Raw genomic sequence first — 21,341 nt, 5'->3', positions numbered from 1 at the left:
ACTAAACCGTTACCTCAACCCAAACACAACTCACACATGAGGAGCATTGGTATAAAGCGCATTGGAAAATGGCAACAAATGTAATTTGGACTCATAAGAGAGTTTATGTACCTAATTACTTACATTCGATAAATAAAATAAAAGGAATTTTAGTTTGTCCTTAAAATCTAGTTTAGTATTTTAAGTGACAGTCCATCGATAAAGAAGTACTCCGAGTAGGCTTGTCAGATATGTGATCTGATGAATGAAACCCTACCAAGTAAACTTAGAGTTATTCATTATCAATTTCCTAGTCCAGGTCATTGCATGGACAACAATGACTCATGAAAACTAGCACGGGAGGTCGATGAGATAACGCAGTTTCATGGGCTATAGGAATAGTGTATTCGACTCGACTGCGTGGGTGTAATAAGGATTATACGCTAGATAACCCTCAACATGAGAAGTACATCAAGAATGATGAAATGTCAAAGCACTTCTCATAAAGACAAGATTGGAGAGATTCCTCAAAACAGGAGTGTTCCGCTCATCTTATGTAACGAATGTCCGACTTTGGTCTCGTTAAACGCCACGCCGCAAAAGGAGGTTATAAAGGCGGATAATGGGAAGGACAGGATAGACATGAAGCTGAGTGGGAGCGCAAGAATGGATTATGTCCTCCTAATTATATTAGGATACAGTGTCCTCGGGCCACTTGATGAGTAGCAACTGAAAAATGCATGGCTGTGCTCAAATGGATTATGAGTCAATCATTTGTCTTGACAGTTGTACTCGGCATCAAGAAAGTCTGAATGACGTGACGTATCAGATGGGATACCAAGTGACATGGGAATCGAGCATTGACTTATTCTAAGTACAAGTACGAGTCTAAAGGAGATGTCCTTTGACCAAGGATGAAATGCGATCAATTTGTCGGATGGGACAATCGGTGAGAAAGATCATCAAGTCTGGATGATTTAGGAATCGTAGTGTTTAGCTCGAAACCAACTACGATCGTCGAATTATGAAGTAATTCGCGGCTAACTTCGTCAGGATCCTACAACGGGTTACACAAAGAGTGTCAATTTGATCAGAGGAAATGACTAGAGGGATGAGACATATAATCATGGGAGAGCCCCATAAATATATCTCATAGGCCTAAAAGAAGTTTAGACAAAGATAATACAAAAAACCCAAAAGAGGGGTTTTGGACCTAGAACCAAAAAGGGACTTTTTGTTTTCGGATTGGGCTGAAAATTGGTGGAGACGCTTCCCCTGAGACCGAAGGGCATTTGTTGGTAGCAATATAGCCCTCGGTCACTTAAAAATGAGGTGTGCTCCTGATCGGTGCAGTGCATGGCGATCTGATGGTATCCCGCAAAGGCGTCCATAAAACTTAGCAGTTCGTGCCCGGCTGTGGAATCCACCAGCTGATCTATAAATGGTAGCGGGAAACTGTCCTTCGGGCAGGCTTTGTTCAGATAGGTGAAGTCTATACACATTCTCCACGTATCGTTCTTCTTCTTCACTAATACTACGTTGGCCAACCATTCCGGATGTCGTGCTTCCCTTATAACTCCTGACGTTAGGAGCTTCTCGACTTGTTTAGCTATTTCGGCCTATTTAACCGGTGCGAAGTTCCTCTTTTTTTTGTTTTACGGGCCTACTCCCTTCTCTGATATTGAGTTTGTGAGTGATGATCCTGGGATCTATTCAGGGTACTTCGTCAGTACCGAAGGCGAAAATATGATGGTGTGCCTAAAAAAGGAACCCAGTTCTTCCTTGTCAACTTTGTCCAAGGTACTCCCGACATAAGTCACCTCACTGGCCTTTTCCTCGATTTGCACCGGTACGGTTAGGTGCGCTGTCCTTTCTTCTTCCTCCTGGATTTCTTCTTTTTCAAGTTCTTTGATTTCGAGTTCCTGATTTTCTAAAGGGAGGTGATTTTATCACCGGATTCATGATGGTGCCGTGTTCCGACGTCATGCCTTCCTAATGGATTTGAAGGAATAGTTAGTCTAGAAAATTTAATGAATAGGATTCGAGTTACCGAATATATGTTTTTGCTGGAGAGATGTCATCCTTCTAACGTCAAATGCTGATGTCAAAAATTGGTCTTCCGTTAGATCATCATGAAAAAGGGAGTTGACGCGTGACAGCCTCCGTTATGTATGAATCCTCCGTTATGTTGGGGGTTGATTAGCCTAGCGTTCCTGCTTCCAACTCTGCTTCTTGCTCTGCTTCCTGCTCTGCTTCTCTTTATTCCAGCTCCTGGCTCTCGCTCCTTGCTCCTTGCTCCTGGCTCCCACTCCTTGCTCCTTGCTCCAGGTCCTTGCTCTTGTTCGTCTGTTCTCGAGGGGGAAAAACCTGCAAATGGTTCGAAAACCGCTCTGACGCTCAAGCTAGTCAGGGTGCTCTTTGCAGTAAAAGAATGAATATTGATTGATCCTTTTGGGGGTGAGTTATGAGAACTCTAAGTTTCTTGTGATCTTTTTGGGGTCAAGAGATCGTGTCTTGTGAAGGACGATGTCGGGGCCTTTTATAGGCGATGTTAGGCCGACTGTGATTAGTGGCGGTGGTGAGGCAGTTGCCGTCAAACCAAAGGAAAAGTTTCCTCTCTTGTGTAGCTAGGGTTTCTCACAGAGTATATCCTGGATCTTTGATAAGTGGAAGTTCCTAAGTTCAAGGAATCTCCTTAGATATCTTGCCGGTGTGATAGACTCTAAAAGAGAAGTTTCCTCCTTTAGATACGTGGAGTCCAAACTGGCTTAAATACTTCGAGATGTGTAGCCGACTGAGATCTTTCTAGAAGTTCCAGGATTAAGCCAGTAGGTCGCTTGGCGCTGCTGCCTCCCCAGTTCTGGGCGTAAGACACTTGCCGAACCTGTGTGGACCCCTCACTCTTTTGAAGATCTCAGGGCTGATCTGTCCATGTCGAGGGCGTCTTGCAGGGCTGGTTTCTTCTGGCCGACCTCCCAGTTAGGGGAACCTTAGGTGGACCATCAAGAGCTTAGCGGTCATGTTGCCTTAAGCCGGGTCGACCCAATAGACTTCAGGTCTGATCTTGACTCTTCAGACGTTAGTCAGCGTATAGACATTTTATGCATCATCTAAAGAGGCCTAAAGGTTGACAACAACGAGCCTAAATCCCGACAACCTACTTTATTTAGTGGCTAAATTACATGGGATAATCTTGGTGATAAACGGCTTCCATCGGGACTCGATCCCAACACCTCATGGGCTTAAGAGGGATGTCCCGCCACTATTAAACTTACAAAAATAAGTATCATCTTACACATAAGAAGTTGTAAGTGTTAATATGTGGAAAGTACTACCAAATACAAGTAAAGGGAGAAAAAAAAAGAGCCGACAATAAATTGATTAGATTTTTTTTGTTGTTTCTCTTATCTCGTCTTTTTTAGTCTTCCATTCCATTTTTCTTTCTTTATTTCCTCTATTTAAAGTGGAATTTAATGTTAAATAATTAAAGAGATAAATGAAGTTCAATGTAAAAAATAAAGAGAAGTAGAAGTTTATTTTCTTGGTTTATTATTATTTATATAAGGGTAATTAGGAAGTTCATGTGATAACTTTGGTATGTCATGGCTTTTTTCAAGTATTATAGAAAATAGTTTTGAAACATTTACACTAAAATTAAATTATACAGAGGTGTTTGATTTTTTAGCACTTATAAGTGTTACCACTTGCTTCTAGATGTTATATCGTTTGTTTTCCATCACCTCCAAATCCATGAATTATTTTTATATTAATTCTAATTGTTATAAAAATGAGTAATTGTGTCAACACTCAAGTGGTTGATAGTGTGGTCATAAACTCCAAAACCTTAAAAGGCTGAGGTTCAATTCTTAGAAGAGGTGAAATTTATGGTTATTGAACTTGAGTTAGTAAAAGGTATAAATAATAAATTTATCGGGCTTTAGGCCTCTTTAGTATGTTCTTGGGCTTTAGATCTGTTTCATTCCTAGTTTAACTTAGGCGGTTATCGTGCTTATAACATCTTGATGATGTGTCAATGACTTGTAACAACTAACGTAGATCGTAGGTGATTTCTCAAAAAAAAAAAAAAAAAAAAAGGTAATTGTCGGTTTTGACCTTAAAGTATTTAGATGTTAGCATTCATAATAATTCATTAATCTCATTATTTTAGTTTAAAATAACTAATATTTGTGAATACTAAGTGTCAAAAACATAAATCGGAAGCAATTAAAAATTAAGAGGGAAAAATCGAAAGATAAAGGAATCACATTGCGTCATGAAGTATGAGTGATTTCGTGATTAGTTAAGGAGGATAGATGCACAAGACTTAGATGAAGAACGAGTGATGAAGGGAAAGAGTTTTAGCTGAAGTCATAAATTTTTTTTGTGTTTATCAATTATTTAAGATTTGCTTTTCGTTATGATTATATTGGTCATTAATATATTAGGAAAAGGATAAAAATATGATTTTTACAACTTCTGAAGTAAGTGCAAAAAAAAAATCTTCAAGTTAGAGTTTACTTTTTTTTGCACTTGTTTTATCACTAATTAGAAGTGATGTTCACTTATTTAAGTGCAAAAACAAACGACTAAAATTGTCGGCCCACACTTAATAAATGAGAATTACTTAACAAGCGTAAAAATCAAACACCCCCTAAAATTTATGCACTTAAGACCTAATTAAAAATCTTTTTCTTTTTCGAAAAATTGACTACGATCTACGTTAGTCGTTATAAGGAATTGACACATCATAAAGATGTGATATGCACGATAACCGCCTAAGTTAAACTTATAGTGAAAGAGACTTGAATCCCAACAACATGAAAGAGGCCTAAAGCCCGCCATACTTATTATATTATTTATACTTTTAAAAGCCTAAGTCAATAACCATAGATTCCACTTCCCGCGGGAATCGAACCTAGGCCCACCAGATTTTTGGAGTTTCTGTCAACACTTTAAACCACTTGGGCAACCAAGTGTTGACAATTAAAAATCTATATGAAGGGGGCCAATGGATCTAATTGACAAAATTATGGAGGAACGGCTAAAAGCACTCGAAAAATTATTGTTAGCATCTGGGGGAGGAGATCTGGAGATTCACCAAAGTCAATCTCTTTTGACCCCAAACATCTATTGCCACTCGGGTATAAAGGAAATAGATCGATATGTCCGAAACCCAAAGCAACTTTTCGAACCTGGGGCAGTTCGATAAGTTTCAGACTAACCAGTCTGAAACCTTAGACAAGGTCTCAGACTAACCAGTCTGATGAAGCAATCCTGAGAAAAGTTCACCTCCTCAAATAAAAGAAATGGACATGGATTTCTATGTAGAGATCTTTGCCAAACCTAGGGAAAAGATCGATAAACAAGTAACAACGATATAGAAGATAGAGTAAAATTTGGTGTTATCATAGATCTTGAAACCCATGGTGATTAATTTCTTCCAATCGATTACAAATGGAGCTGAAAGAGAGCTTGCAAATCATCAAACCTTCCTCATGGAGATAGATATCAAGGAAACAATTGAAAGTTATGATGCGGATATTGTTGATTATGACTCTTAAGGAGGAGATCTGATGGTAGAAATTGATGTATCAAGTGATATAAAAAGAAAAGGATCCTTCTGTTCTCTCATCCAAGTTTCTTTTAAAGGAGTGCGGATCAGAAACAAATTAATGGAGAAGATACTCAGCCTGATGACTTCAATATCAGTCTGATCCTTAAATCTATTTTTGCGGAATATGTGAAAGAAACAAGAACTATGAAGGAGAAATGCTTCAGTTAAGTGAGGGGGAGGGGGCGTTGGGTGCCTCCCAAGCACCCGGTCTGTACTGGGTGCTAAAAAGGCACCCAACGCAAACAACGATCCCGCCAGGTGCCTTTAGTTGCTCCTGAATTATGGGGTAAATCTAAGTTGAGCATATATTTTGTCCATTTCCTTCATTTTTTTCTAAGTGTCACCACATCAAAGCATCTCCAATGCAACACTCAGAGCATCTCCAATGCAAAACTCAAACTTAGAAATTCGGAGTACCACATATGATATTCGGAGTTTTTCTTAAAAATCATCTCCAATGCAAAACTCAACTAAGATCTCAAAGATGATCTGTCGAGGGTGGAATAGAAGTATCTCAAGAGGACACTCTATTTCTAGAGTGTCCTCTTGAGATATCTCTAATTGTCCAACTCATAAATATTTGATTTTCAACTAATAAAAATCTAGTCTTCTATATTTTCTAAATAATTAATTATTTATTTACAAAAATAACTACGTCACGTAAGTAAATAAGATAAGATTAGAGTTTTGCATTGGTGATGCTCTCAGGTGGAGGGGGCTGGGCCGTTGGAGGATAGTAAGGGCAACTCCGATGTGGGGCTCGGGCTCCCAATTTTGAGAGCCCTTGAATATTGGGATCCCCGGGGCTTTTCTCGATTCCAACGTCGGGCTCCCAACCGGGGCTCCCAAATCAAAATAATATACGTGTGCGAAGTACGTGTGCGAAATTTTGATTTTAAATTTCGACTATAAATTATTAGATTTCGATTATGAATTAAAATGTGATATTATTCCGTCGAGATAAAAACAAAAAGATAAACACAAAAAAAAAAATAAAAAATTAGAAAAAAAATACTTAAAAAAGAAGTATTTAAAATAATAACAAAATAAAAAAAATCAATTTAAAATAAGTTAAAAAAAATTAAAAAAAATAAAACAAAGTGGGGTGGATAGAATTTCTGTAAGGAAGAAAAAGGAAAGCAATACAATTTTTTTACTACCGAGATTCTGGAACCAAAAGAGAGAATCAAACCTTTTTAGAGAGAAAATATTTAGACATCTCTCAAATTGGAAGGAAATAATGGAGAAAACACCAGAAGAAAGAACAAATGTAGCCTCCAACCATCTTACAAATTTAAGTTTTAGAGATAAAAAGAGACAGAAATTCTTTCTCTTCCACTGTTTCTGTTTAACTACGGTCTCGATCATTGTTGTAAGGAGTGAAGAGAGTAATTTTTCTGCTTCTTCAATCCTTCTACTCTCTTGAAATCTCTCTCTCTCTCTCTCTCTCTCTCTCTCTCTCTCTCTCTATTCTGTATTGAGGAGTGAGAAACAAGATGTTGACGAAGTTAAAGAGCTTAGATGCATATCCAAAAATCAATGAGGATTTTTACAGTAGAACTCTATCTGGAGGTGTTATCACCCTGGCTTCCACCGTTGTGATGATCTTGCTCTTCTTCTCCGAACTAAGTATGTTTCTTCTTTCTGAACTTTGATTAATCTTGTCTTCTCTTTCTATGTCACCATTTCCTTGATTCATCTTTGGCTTTAAGTGGTTGATTTGCAATTTGTTGGAACACAAAATAAAGTTTCTTTCTTCTATCGAACAAAGCCTGATTTTGACATATCTTGGCTCACTTATAATAGAGCAGGGAATTGGGAGCATAAGGAAAAGAAAAAAAATTGAAGGGGAATTGATGGCAATGTCCACCGATGCCCACCAATGTCCTTGTTATTAGTTGTTTGAAATATCCTGAAATGTCTCTATCATGCATCTCGGACTTTTCAAATGTTCCGAAATGTCAAATATACTAAAGTGTCTGTCTTATTCGTTTGAGACACTTGAAATGTCTCCTAATGTTTGTGTTGTTTGTTTGAGATATTTCAAATGTCTCTCAATGTCTCTGTTATTGGTCTGAGACAAGAAAGCATAGACATTTCAAGAAAAGTTAGTTTCATGGAAATTTTAGTGTAAATTTGGAGAGCTTTTGGAGAGAGAATGTCTTTGAAAATGTCTTGAAATGTTCCGAAAGACATTTTGTCTATCGATAAATGTCCTGAAATGTCTACGAGATTTGTCCATGAACGTTCCTCGAAATCCCTATCCACTACACCTCCTTCAGGTTTCATTACCAAATTCTACAACTAATTTTTTGTGAGATAAGTGGTAGGACCGTAGGACTGAAGTTAATGAGTATACTTTGTTGAGGATATTGAGATGGATAATTTGAAGAGACTAAATAGATAACATCTCCGTTACATTTGGGGAGCGAACTCTACGCCATTTGGTAATGTAGACTGGAATAATTTCCATGGGAATTGGGAGACATTATCCTTTTTCTATCAAATCTATTAATGTCCGTGGTAGGCTTCAAGATGAGGAACTCCTAACATCACAAATAAGAATTTTGTTGATGGTAATAGTTTCTATTCTTATATTAGAATAGAATATTATTGTTATTATTCTTATATTAGAATAGAGTATACTTTGTTGAGGATATTGAAATGGATAATTTGAAGAGAGTCAAGAGACTAAGAATAGATAACATCTCCGCTACATTTGGTGAGCGAACTCTCCGCCATTTCGTAATGTAGACTGGAATAATTTCCATGGGAGTTGGGAGACATTATCCTTTTTCGATCAAATCTATTAATGTCCGTGGTAGGCTTCAAGATGAGGAACTCCTAACAACACAAATAAGAATTCTGTTGATGGTAATAGTTTTAATTCTTATATTAGAATAGAATATTATTGTTATTATTTGATTGATATATCACTATTCCTGTTAAGAACAATAAATATTAATATTTTTGTTGTTGACACCGATTCTTGGTGGTCCATCTTCTCCATTCTTGAGAATTAGATTTGGTGGTTGTATATTGGCACAAATTTGGTAACATCGTGTTTATTTGAATTCTGAATTTTGCATTTTAAAATGGATCATGTGCGTTCATGTACGGTATTTTTACTTTAAGCACTTCTCCATGTCCATCTTTTTAAAGTTTTTTTTTTGTGCTACTATGTTAGTGATGTGTCCATATCCCACTTCCCTGCTTCTTAGGTTAGTTTAAATCTCAGTTGAAGCCAAAATTTTCCGCCACCCTACCCAATTCCTAAGAGAGATAGAAAATGATTGAGAAAATAGTTGCGTCCAATCAAGTACCTGGAAATTAGGATATTATTGATGGATCTAGTGATAGTGTGTTACTATATCTTTGTATATGCTGTTGGATAGCTGGAGTTTGTTCCCACCTTGTTTACTTATGACCTCTAGACAGAACTGTTTTTAACGTTTTAGCATTTTACTTCTCATTAAATTGACTGAACAGTTTAAAGACCTAAATGCCTTTCTACTAATTACAGGATTATATCTTCATCGAACTGTTGAAACCAAGCTTGTCGTAGATACATCAAGAGGAGAAACTCTTCAGATCAATGTAACTCTCCATGCTTTTTATCTGTTATATGGGTTGGCTTTGCAACTAGACATCTAATTGTCTTAATTTAGCAAAGAACCGTGTAAATAAGCTTCTAAAATCTCAAACAGATTCTGAAAACTAATAATTCTTATTTATCGATGCCATTTTGTTTTGAAATGTGCAGTTTGATGTTACTTTTCCTGCCCTTGCATGTACCGTTCTCAGTCTTGACGCTATGGATATAAGTGGAGAGCGACATCTTGACATAGTATGTATTGCCTTCATAGCCTCTTCTACCACATTGTGGATATGGGGATTCTTATATAATCCAATAGCTTCTGCTAGTCCTTTGGACATGAAATGGTCTCTGTTAGTCATCGTTTCAAAATATATACCTTGTTTTACTTGCAGAAACATGATATAACTAAGATCAGGATAGATTCTCATGGCAATGTAATTGACTCAAGGCAGGATGGAATTGGTGCACCAAAGGTTGGTCTATTAACTGATTAAAGATGAGGAGATAATTTTGGGGATTTCTAACTGATTAAAGATGAGGAGAAAATGACTATCTATATATGATTTGTTTTCATCGCGGAACTTTGACATTTTGACTTTTGAAATAATCGTCGTTATGTGCACTTTTCTAGAGGAAAAACATTACAAACCACGATTGAGATTGTTTAGTTGTTTTAGCTGTTTTACAATAATACCTTTCGTGTATCTGTTTTGCTGTATCAAGAAATCTTCAAAATAGGATTCTCGATTTTGAAATCCTTCCATTTGTTTATTGTCATTGTATCTTACAACATTGTTATGAATCCCATGTAGAATCACATTCAAGGGATAATCCTACTTTCCTCTCTTACTGAATTTTAAGGGTCAAGTAGAAACCCATGATTCTCCTTCGACAACAACAACAACCATTCCCTAGCTTGTTTTATTTGTCCCTTATTTCCAAATTTCTGGACCCTACATGTGGTTATTTAAATAATTTCACCATTTTCGTGTATAAAAAACGACAATGCTAATTCATTTGTCCCTTCATACTTTCCTTCTCTTAAAAGATTTTCCTATTTCTGTCTTACTTCCATTTTATTTGGTCCTTTAGTTGTTGCAACCACGTGTTTCTTCCTTCGCTTAAAAGATTTTCCTATTTCCGTCTTACTTCCATTTCATTTCGTCCTTGAGTAGTGGTGGCCATGAGTTTTTAAGTTGCAACTTGGCGATTCAATTCAGCATTAATCTTGCCATCTCACTTAGCATTAAATTGATTAGTTAGTTCCATACCTCTTGATCACAACAGTGTTGGATAAAATGAGTACGAAAATATCAATGCATTAGAAATATTTCGTTGTTTCGGTCATTTTGGTGGAAAGAATGCGAAGTAAATCTGTAAAATTTCATTTCTGTTTGATTGGAAATAGACAGATTTCGTAAATTTCATTGGAAATTCTGGAAAATTAATGTAATATACATATATAGATAACAAATATACAGATATGATAATAAAACTTACTGTACCAGCTTTTCAACAGTATCGTAACAAACTCCTACTAATTGTTCTTATTGCCCTTCATCAATTATTATTAGAGTAAAGAACTACATCATATTCTCATAGTTTGCTTAATGTTTTCATCATTGCTATAAGTTAATAGTTATTTCCACACTGACCTAAATATAGGTACGAAACACTTTCATTTCTAATCCAACCGAAAAATAGACTGAAACTGAGTTTCATACGTTGGTTTTGAGCTTATCAATCTGTTCGTTTTTGCGTGGTCTGTAATTTTTCTGGTTCATGTTTATGATTGTTTTTCCTTTCACCTTGTAATGACAATGATCATGCTTTTTCTACCTTTTAATGTACTCCTGCACAGATTTGTAACAAAAATTGGCACTTCCTCTCCACCATTGTGTTCTTTTGTGCTCCATAGTTCCTACTTTTCACTTTAACACAAAACAATCAATAACAGCATGTATATCTGATATAGCTACTTATATATTTGGTGTGTTAATGATGTTCTTGTACTTTTTGATAAAAGTAACTAAATATTGTAGAAATACATCAAATAAAAGTAATGGGAATGGAAATTGAGTATATGGATCTATGAAGTGAAATAAATCACATATACCTTGAACTTGCTTACTAAAGAATACATAATGTAAATATATATTTATTGTACTGTGAAAAACTTATCTTTCTTGTGATTTAAATCTACAATAATTTGCTTTGATCAAGACCTGATTAACTTTTTCGTCAGCATTGCATAAAATAATGATAGAGAAATATGATGTGCCTATCTACTGCATAATCCATGCCATAATGAGAAGTTCTACCAACTACCTACATCTGCAATACTAATAAACTGGTTTCCTGGAATCCAAATTGGAGGGGGAACATGTTCATACTAGTAATGGGAACTAGACCATGTCTCCTCGCTGTAGCTTAACTCCATATCTTTGTTAGTAAGGTATAGGATTTCAAGTTCTTATTGTGCACGTGGATCACTTCTATGAATAATTCACTTCTTCCAATCCATTTATCCAAATACATCCGTCTAAAATGTCTCTTCACTATTAGTTAAACTCTTTTTCATATTAATTTTATTTTAGATGCAACTACTTTAGTATCTTAATGGCTACCACGAAGGCAACAAATTTGTTAGTTTTCCATTAAGCGGTCGGGCTCGGGATCGACCAAGGGCTAGGCCCGAGTGGGGACCGACTACCGAGTCAATTGGAGTGTAGGTACTTATGCTTATTAGATATAAATTACTTTTGCATACAGTTAAATTATAATAATAATATATATGTATATATCGTATTTTTAGGCAACACAAGCTTAACTATTATGCTTTAAATTAAACGCTCAAAATTCAAAATAACAACCTAGAAATAATTCTGAACTAAATATCATAAATTAAATAAGTATCAACTATTGAGAAGTATATGTTCCAAAAAATCAAGCCAATTCATAAATAACTAAACAACGTAACTTAACTAAAATCTCCTAGAGCTGATTTATATAAGCTTCTGACATCTTCGAATTGAAAGCGTCTTTGAAGTTTGAATTTAAATTTCCTTGATTTTTATAGTTTCGGTTGCCGAAATTGGTTTCTAAAGGTGCATTGTTTCTTAAAGAAAAATGAGTCACCTACTGACCCACCTACTCAGTGGGTAACTCTTGACTCGGCTAGATTAGGCAGAGTCTGGCGGAGCCTAGTTGAGTTACTCGCCTACTCCATAGATAGCGGGCTCGACTAGGGATTGGCTCAGGCTACCCCGAACCCGAGTAACGCGGCCGAGTCGGCTGAGTCAGACAGCGCAGGTTTTCCGTGCATTTAATCTTTAGTTCTTCAATTCCTATTTGTTTTACTCAGATTGAGAAGCCTTTACAAAGACATGGAGGGAGGCTTGAACACAACGAAACATATTGTGGGTCATGTTATGGAGCAGAAGTGGTAAGTTTGCTGCTCAGTGTTCAGTTACTTGTGTTTTTTTATGAAATAATAAGCGCTTAATGATGATCTATGTTATCAATTGCATTTTATAGTAGAAGGACCACTCATTTCCCCCTTTAAGTATAACTTAGAACCACTGATGATAAAAAAAACTGTCAAAAGATCGCTTTCAAGACGAGCAGAGCACTGTTTTTCATGAAACACATACACTCTTTCCAACAGATATTTTCAAATAAAAAATTATAGATAAGTACTCTCATGTACTTCAAAACAGCAATGTCAAGTTCACCCTAATATCGTTATAATGGGTACTTCCAATAATTGTCATTGATGTTTCTTTGTCTAATATCAAATAGGCTCTCCTTGGTTGGGATGTTAAATAATGGTAGATATTATGCCAATCTGAAAGACCTTTGGTAATTGTAGTAGGATGCATGTAACTTTCTTTATCCTGACAATTTAATGTTGCTCCCAAATTCGAATTAGTTTGCCTCTCAAGATAAATTCACACTAATCATGTTATGGAATTATAGTGTTATTCTGACGATATATCTAATGCATTTTGAATATATAAACCTTTTTGCAGTCAGATGAGGATTGTTGCAACTCGTGTGAAGAGGTTCGTGAAGCGTATCGAAAGAAAGGATGGGGCATGTCAAATCTTGATTTAATCGACCAGGTATTTTGGTGTTCTTTATTTCCTTTGGTTTTGACACTTGAATTAAGTAAATTATCCTACTTAGTTTACTTTCATGATGAATCATAAGCTCTTGACACCTAAAGAACTGTAAAGTTAATAATGGAGATGGATTGGTACTATTTCATTTCTTGACTTTTTTAATCTTATATTTGATATTCGTTTCTAACTTCAGCGTGCATTTAGTGTCACAGAGAAGGTTTCATCCAGAAAATTAAAGACGAAGAAGGTGAAGGATGCAACATATTTGGCTCCTTGGAAGTAAATAAAATAGCTGGAAATTTTCATTTTGTTCCCGGGAAAGGCTTCCAACAATCAAACATTCATGGACATGATTTCCTAGCTTTCCAAAAGGATAGCTTTAACGTAAGTTTCGCGACCAATACCTGAAATTCAGTCTGATAAAACCCTATAAAATGGAATGCAAATGAATAAAAATACCGGTTAAACATTTTCTGTTTTCTTATAATCCTATAAATTTTCTTGTTGCATCAGATTAGTCACCGAATTAACAGATTGTCTTTCAGAAAGCATTATCCAGGAGATAAAAATCCTCTTGATGGGTAATTGTTTCTACCGTAACGAAGTAGTATGTTTAATCTACTGGTACTTTCATCGTCTTTCATGGTGCATATACTTAATATCTGGATGCTTATCTCTTTGGCACGTTCAGGGTGCAATGGATACAAGAAGCATCAACTGGAGTTTACCAGTATTTCATAAAGGTTAGCATGCTTAATGATCTATATAGTTGTTGCAAAAGACTTGGAAATTAAGATTTACTTATCTATAGCTAGAGCTATTAACCAAATCAATAGAGAAGATAAATTCATTCAATAAAATATGTATAGAAGACAAAAAAAAATTATAGCACTTCCCTGTAGTACCGATTTTCTTTTTGTTAATTAATTTGAATTAATATTATAAAACAAAGATGTGTCCGAGAACACAAGTTACATTATATAGGGGGGTGATTTCTACACCCTTTGCTTTTCCTTTGTCTTTCACCATTTCATCCTTTCTGGCAGTGTCAGAGCTATGGTCAACTGAAGATTTTCCCTCGTGGGATGTCTTGTTCCCACCAGGAGCACATAAGTCTAATGGAAGCACCCTCTTGCCTTTTAATTTGTTTTGATTAGCTGCACGGTTGACCTCCGCTAGCTCTGTTGTTGACTCTAACGGACGGATTTGGTGTTTCTTCTCCCTATACTCCCTGACTCCCTGTTTACGGTGTGACCTAAAATCTCATGCCGTCGACCACCAGGACTGTCTTTTTAAATTTTAGGCATGAAAGCATCCGGTTTGCACCTGACATTCACCATCGCAAACTTCAAGTTATTCATATTGAGAGTATCTTTGTATTTCGATAATTTCTCCTGCATCTTCTACTAGGCTAGTGAAGATTTTATCATTCCAAAGATGGAATGAAACCCCAAAGAGCTTGATAGAGATTTCTAGAGGATTGTTAGGAGAGTTGCATTCCGGTGTCCATTTACGAAATGATAACTTCCATCCTGAAGATGAAGAGATTATCGACTCAAGCTGCCATAGGACCTCTGTCGAAGCACTAGTTTGTAAGATTGCCCTTCCTTGCTTAAAAGGTAGAATATCAACTCTTTCGAAGTTGAGAATGACCTTTAAGGATTCTGTCCAGTTTTCCGATGGAGGATCTAGTTCTAACACAACTTGTTTTTCCCAATCAATAGTAACCAAGTAAGAAGAAGTTTGAAGGGTTAGAGGAAGAGGAGTGGTTTTCAGTCTCCAAGTAATTGGACTTCAAATCCAATTTGGATGGGTGAAATCCAAATTTGTTGGCCCAACCAGGGAATTGATTGATGTGATGGTTTATTCTGTCCCTTGATTGGGTGTGCGGAACTGATGGTTGAGTGTTAGAGAAGAGATTTCTTGCATTAAAGTTCCTATCCCATGCATTTGTTTTTTATTTATCATTCTTACATCCCTGACTTATCTTTCTCGAGCGTGCCGCCGTGCCCCCTATGAAAATTGCCTAGCGTTACCGCCATCTTCAGCCAACCATTGCATTCTTTGCCAGAAAACAGATCGACTTTTTCGTGTTGTCCCCTTCTCCAACCTATGCGCCCATATTTATTCCCCTCGGTTATTCTCCATACTTCCCCATAGCCACAAATAGTTTCCATCTCTGAATCTGCTCATTTTCCCACCTAAATCCTTGTTTGCTCTGTCTTCCGCCATCTTGTTCATGGAAGTGGACAAACTTCCAATGGCCTCAAAAGGTAGGTTAATTACCCATTCACGGTAATATCCTATTTCCGAGATATGATACCGACTGATTTTAAGACGAAGTAGGGAATAAGATTTATTTTCAATGGTCGTCGAGGTTCCTCCATGGTAAATACGAGGCTTTGTATAAACTACCAGCCTTTGTTCTTAGTCGCTAAGCGGCGTTCCACCCAGTCCAGAGACTGATTGGAGCGTTGTTTGAGTAACTATAAAGAGGATAGGCCTGTTCTTTCAAGTTCTCTTCCCTGAGACAAGCTTTCAAGTCACCTAATGAAGCTATACCAGAGAGCAATTTCCTTGCAATGGCCTTACCTATGATTAGGTTTTTGTGGTCTCGCGAGGAGCTTTCTGTTTCACCGGAGTTCTGCCGTAGTAACGCTTGTGTCAGAGCTTCTCTCTCCTCCCAGGGGGATGGAAACTCTAGAAATCCTCGGTGCTTGTTTTTATTGAATATCAAGTATGCACTATATGACAGTGAATCTGGGAGAGAGAAACTCACAGAGGTCCCTGTAGTACCGAATGTTTGACATATTTCCACTGAAATGACTGAAAAATTTCCATTTCGGGTTCAACCTAAAAATAGTTTCGCTTGTAGTTTCATGCACTGTCCTCTATATCCCAAACTCGACTGAAGTATTTCAAATGAGGATCTATTGGTGAACACATTACAAAATGCAAAAATTTGAATTATACTTTTTCAGTGTGGAAACGTTCGAAGGAGAAGAGGCAGACAGGATTGGTGCCGATATAGCCCTTCGTAAGGAGGGGTTTTCTTATACGGTAAGAATACAAAGAACTCCTAGGGTGTGCCGAGAGCTTAATGCACTCGAATGGAGCCTTCTGGAATCTAGTAAGAAGAAGAAGAAGAAGAAGAAAGGGTCTAAGGCGGATGCGATTGTTAGGGGGGATGTTTCTCCATGTCAGTAAACCTTTTAAGCTCAATCTTCAGGGGTCTTGGCATCCTTCCAAGCACATAGCTGTTCGTAAGGTTACTAAGCTTGGTGAGTTGTACAAGGAAAGTTTGGAGGATTGGGGTATCTCTTTATGTGGTGGGGAACTTATCCCATAGTGGGGAGTGTTTGGTGGTTTTATTTGTATTGTGGATGCATCCGTTGTTATTGTTGTTAGCTCGTTGCTCCAGCAGCAATATTTGCGAGCCTGCTTAGTCTAGTCTTCGATGCATAGTTTCTCAGCCTTTTCTAAGCGTCTAGCTGAGCTTTTCTAAGCGTCTTGGCCTTCCAAGCACATAGCTGTTCGTAAGGTTACTAAGCTTGGTGAGTTGTACAAGGAAAATTTGGAGGATTGGGGTATCTCTTTATGTGGTGGGGAACTTATCCCATAGTGGGGAGTGTTTGGTGGTTTTATTTGTATTGTGGATGCTTTTGATTTGGATGCATCCGTTGTTTTTGTTGTTAGCTCGTTGCTCCAGCAGCAATGTTTGCGAGCCTGCTTAGTCTAGTCTTCGATGCATAGTTTCTCAGCCTTTTCTAAGCGTCTAGCTGAGCTTTCATGGGCAGGTGGGGAGGGTGGCAGACCCTCTCTTGTGGTGTTTAAGGCGAACAGAGTTGGTGTGGGATAAGTCCCCCTTGTTTGTTTTTATTAAGAGCTTCTGTGGTTGTGTTTTTGTTTGCTGCTACTCCCTATGACGGTGGGGGGAGCAGGCTATCTGGTGTTTGCTCCTTTTGTAATCGGGGGAGGTACTCGGTATACCTCCAAGGCCATTCTTATTGCTCTCCGTCGCAATTTTTTTGTAACTTTTACTTTCCGTTAATATAAATTCAAACTTTTCAAAAAAAAAAGTTCGTAACTTTTGTTCGCTCATTTCTTTGAAGGTGGTTCCTACAGTATACACTTTTGTAAATGGTTTAACTCTCCAGACAAATCAGGTAATATTAAGCACATTGAGTTTTGTAATTCTGCTGACTCTTGCATTTATTTCCTTGTAATTGACCAAAATGCATGGGGCTGGATAATGCAGTTCTCTGTGACAGAGCACTATAGGGGCGTAGAAATTGGTCACCCTCAGTCTCTTCCTGGTGTTTACTTCATTTATGACCTTTCCCCAATTAAGGTGCGGAATTTATCTCATGTTTCTGGTGTGGTTCATTGTTTCCTAGTAGACTTGTCTTGCAATCGTCCCAATATACTGCCATGTTTGTTTATGCAATACACTAGTGGTGTACCATGTTGATGCATATACAATGGATAGGTATCGGAAAAGGTATTGTGTATTATTCTAAAAATATCAGTACACTAAATTTAGAGTTGTAAATTTTGAGATAACCAAAAGTGGGCCAGAGATTCCTGTGCGTGGGTCGCAACTCACAAGTAGAGTTTTTGTAACATCGGTATGGCATGTTGATTAGGTAAACCACGCTTATTATAAGATACAAAGAGGAACCCAATTTGAGAATGTGGTGATATGGGGTTCTTTCTTGAGTACATATTGTTACTCATCAACCAATTTATATTTCAGGTGATCTTTACCGAGACACACATTTCATTTTTACACTTCCTGACGAACGTTTGTGCCATAGTCGGAGGTAACGTCATCTTTCTTTTTCCTTATATTACTTCAGACTTGTGCTTGGTTGTTTAATTATCATTGTCTATGCATATTATCATGTCAGGGATGTCACAACAGCTAGACCGACCAGGGCCCCCATGGGGCATCGCCCACCTGTGGGTTTTCTTCGCCAAGTCAAGGCGCAACCTGAAAAACCTTGCCCGGTTCTTTTTTACTTTTACTTTTTTTATTGTAAATGTCAGCATACTGTAAGGGGTATGACTCCGTGTCTCGAACCCTTGACCTAAAGGGTGGAAACCAACTTGGTAACCACTCCAACCAAAGGTTGTTGACTTTTTTACTTTTACTTGTCAAACCAGAAAGTGTTTTAACATTCCAAATCCTAGTGCTAAATCACCAGACTGATATACGCACAAGTATTTTCTAATTCAAGTAAATAGATTATTAACAAGTACAACAACTTTTTATGTTGCGATCGTTAGTCACCAAAAAAACCTTTAAATCGTCTGAAGATTCCGATGGAACAAAGTGGTTTTTTGTAAATCTCTAGATATAAGCAACTGGAGCCATGCAATGGAATGATGAGGTGATTTGTAGATTGTGATTGTATTCTGTTAGTTTTGGGGAAAATGACTGAAATTCCCTAGACAATTTTCTTTTACGGAAGATGATTTACGTAAGGCTTGCATAGGTTTTATTATAGTTTGAACAAGTTCACACTCAATATATAGAGTTTGTACATGGTTCTGCCCTACTCCTTTTTAGGTTATTAAAAACAGCTGATTCTAATGCCACTATAGTCTGTTTTTTCTCTTGGTCTCTAATAGATGTGAATTCCCTTTTTCTCAATTTCCATGCTTTTCACTTCTCACCTGCGAATGCTCCCACGGACTTGTTTTCCTTAGTATCTGCTGATTTGGTCTTCAAAATTCTATAACAAGTATTATATTAAGCATCTCTTCTTTAACTATAGTTATTATTACAGGGGTTTTCACAGTTTCAGGAATATTGGATTCAGTCGTTTATCATGGTAAAAAGATAATCACAAAGAAGATAGAAATTGGGAAGTTAAGCTGATAGACTTGGTTTGATCTATATTCTTTGCTGGTCAAGGGATTAAATCTAGTTCTGATGAAATAGATAAGCTTAAAAGTCTTTTCATTTATAGCAGCTGTTCAATAACCAATCTTAATTTTCATCTTAGCAATTAGACAGAAGTGCTTATGGTTCATTTTAGCAATTGTCACTGCACATCTTCGGATTGTTCATTTTAACTACTAACAGTTTTCCCGTTGTCTCTTCTATCTACCTCAGTTAACTTAGTAGGGGCTGATCTACATTAGTTTTTCTCTTTTGTTGAACAGAGTAACCGACCCTATAATAGTCAGTGAGACAAGGGTGTGAAGTTTTTTTTTTTTGTTGAAACAAAGGTGTGGACTTATGTCACTTGTATTAGTATTTAGCTTGGGCATTTCCGGAAGACAAACCAATTACTCCACTGCTTTGTTGAAGCATTGCAAGACTCTCGACCCAGAGATTAATAAGTGGGAAGTTTTATAGGGGCCTCCATTCTTGTTAAAAGAGCCCCTTGTGAATTCAGTATGAGTGCACCAAACTCATAAGAGAAATACGAGCCCATTGAATTCACAATAAGACCATTCAGTACGAGTCTTTTGAAAATTCACTCTAGTAAATTACTTTTGTGAATTCGGCAGACTCGTACCGAATTCACGAGAGACCATTTGGTACGGGTCTGGTGAAATTCACTCCAGTAACTTATTTTTGTGAATTTGGCGGACTCGTACCGAATTCACAAGAGGGGCCCTTTTAATAAGAATGGGGGCTCCTATAAAACTTCTCAATATTAGTTACTTTTAACTAGTCAAGAATGACCTACACTAGGGGTGAACATTAGTTATTTCAAATCTCAATCCAAACCAATCCGTTTATGGTTTGGTTCGGTTATCTATCCAGGGCTGTGGTGAGAATTTGGGGATCTTTGTGTCAAATTTGAATACAAATTCGTATAATAAAAAAAATTAATGAGAGTGCAAGTTAATTTAACATCTATATGAGAATCATAGATGAATCCAAATATATTTCGAAAAGTGTAGTTACAAAAAAAGAAAAATACAGGAAATCTAGTCTAAAAATCCAAAATCACTTGTGAACAAAAAAAGAAGTCGGTTTATTACATCTTATACGTTTATAACTACAAAGCACGCAATGAAATTTCACACTCTTATGGATTGTTTGCATTTTAATATAATATCCTATTGAATATGGCTGCGGTTTGGGGACTAATTAAAAATCTCTCGGGAATAAAAATTCTCTACAAAATTGGTCAACTGCGATTAACTTTTTTTATATCTATTTGTTGTTATAGGGCTTTCAGTTTTAGAGCTAAACAAAACTAAATTTTTAGAAGATCGTATAAACGAATTTAGAAAGAAATTCTATAAACTTAAGCAAACTTTTTCTAGGGTTCTAAAACCCTAGACTTCTTCCAAGTGTTTCTTCTTTTCTTCATCTTATTTTCGGAAACTTTGTTTTCTATTCACTAAACCCTAAAAATATGGAGAAAAAACCTAATATGTTCAGAAGTTAATGTGCTTTAGGGTTCAAAATTAACTGATTTTTAAGTTTTAGAATGTGTTTATCTTGGAGAGGATTAATGGATGAAGAAACTTGCTTTAGACATCCTATGAAAGATGTATTAAGAACATCAAAATATTTTATTTGATAATTTCTACGATTTAAAATGTTCTTTTTCTCTTTATCTCTCTAACTTTGTTGATTTTAGAGAAATAAGGTTTGTAGGTGTTGGAGAAATAAGTAAAAGATGTGATGGAGAAAGAAAAAGACGAGATGAATGAGTTGTTCTCCGGAAAAGAAGAAAGAGGAGGGGAAGAAGAAAGAGGGGAAAATGACATAAAAAAATTCAAGTTAATTTTGTAAGTTGTAAATTATTTTTGTATTCCCCACAGGAAAATATTCCCTAGAGATTTCACAAAGAAACATGGATTCCCCGAAAAATTTATTCCGTGAAAACAATTTATTAAAAAAGGGTGTAATGGAGCATAAATTAGGAGTTAGTTAATAATTGTAATCTAGGTAGAGAAAAAAAATAGGGATTTAGAGACCACGAGAAATGAACCCAAGCCACTAAGATGGAATTTAGGATGGCTTTCCAATTGAGCTACGAGGCTTAACATGATA

The 21,341-nt window shown here is 36.7% G+C and overlaps 1 protein-coding gene across 2 annotated transcripts; it reads left to right on the top strand.

The window, feature by feature from the left end:
• Positions 1-6,696: 6,696 nt before the first annotated feature.
• LOC147549093 (uncharacterized) lies at positions 6,697-19,566 on the top strand. 2 transcript variants are annotated; one of them, XM_086670707.1, is made up of 13 exons: positions 6,697-7,222; positions 9,117-9,190; positions 9,357-9,440; positions 9,584-9,664; positions 12,556-12,636; positions 13,223-13,315; positions 13,520-13,699; positions 13,829-13,896; positions 14,007-14,058; positions 17,428-17,481; positions 17,574-17,666; positions 18,072-18,138; positions 19,108-19,566. In XM_086670707.1, the coding sequence occupies exons 1-13, from the start codon at positions 7,090-7,092 to the stop codon at positions 19,197-19,199; spliced, it is 1,152 nt and encodes a 383-aa protein (XP_086526833.1). In that variant the 5' UTR covers positions 6,697-7,089; the 3' UTR covers positions 19,200-19,566. The 2 variants fall into 2 exon arrangements, with proteins under 2 accessions (XP_086526833.1, XP_086526832.1); XM_086670706.1 differs by having other exon boundaries at positions 18,226-19,444.
• The last annotated feature ends 1,775 nt before the right edge of the window (positions 19,567-21,341 follow it).

Source organism: Eschscholzia californica, unplaced genomic scaffold, assembly GCF_041429995.1.
Source record: "Eschscholzia californica isolate CP2 unplaced genomic scaffold, dmEscCali1.0.p SCAF_3, whole genome shotgun sequence".
Classification (NCBI taxonomy): domain Eukaryota; kingdom Viridiplantae; phylum Streptophyta; class Magnoliopsida; order Ranunculales; family Papaveraceae; genus Eschscholzia; species Eschscholzia californica.
This window is presented reverse-complemented; position numbering and strand designations above follow the sequence as displayed.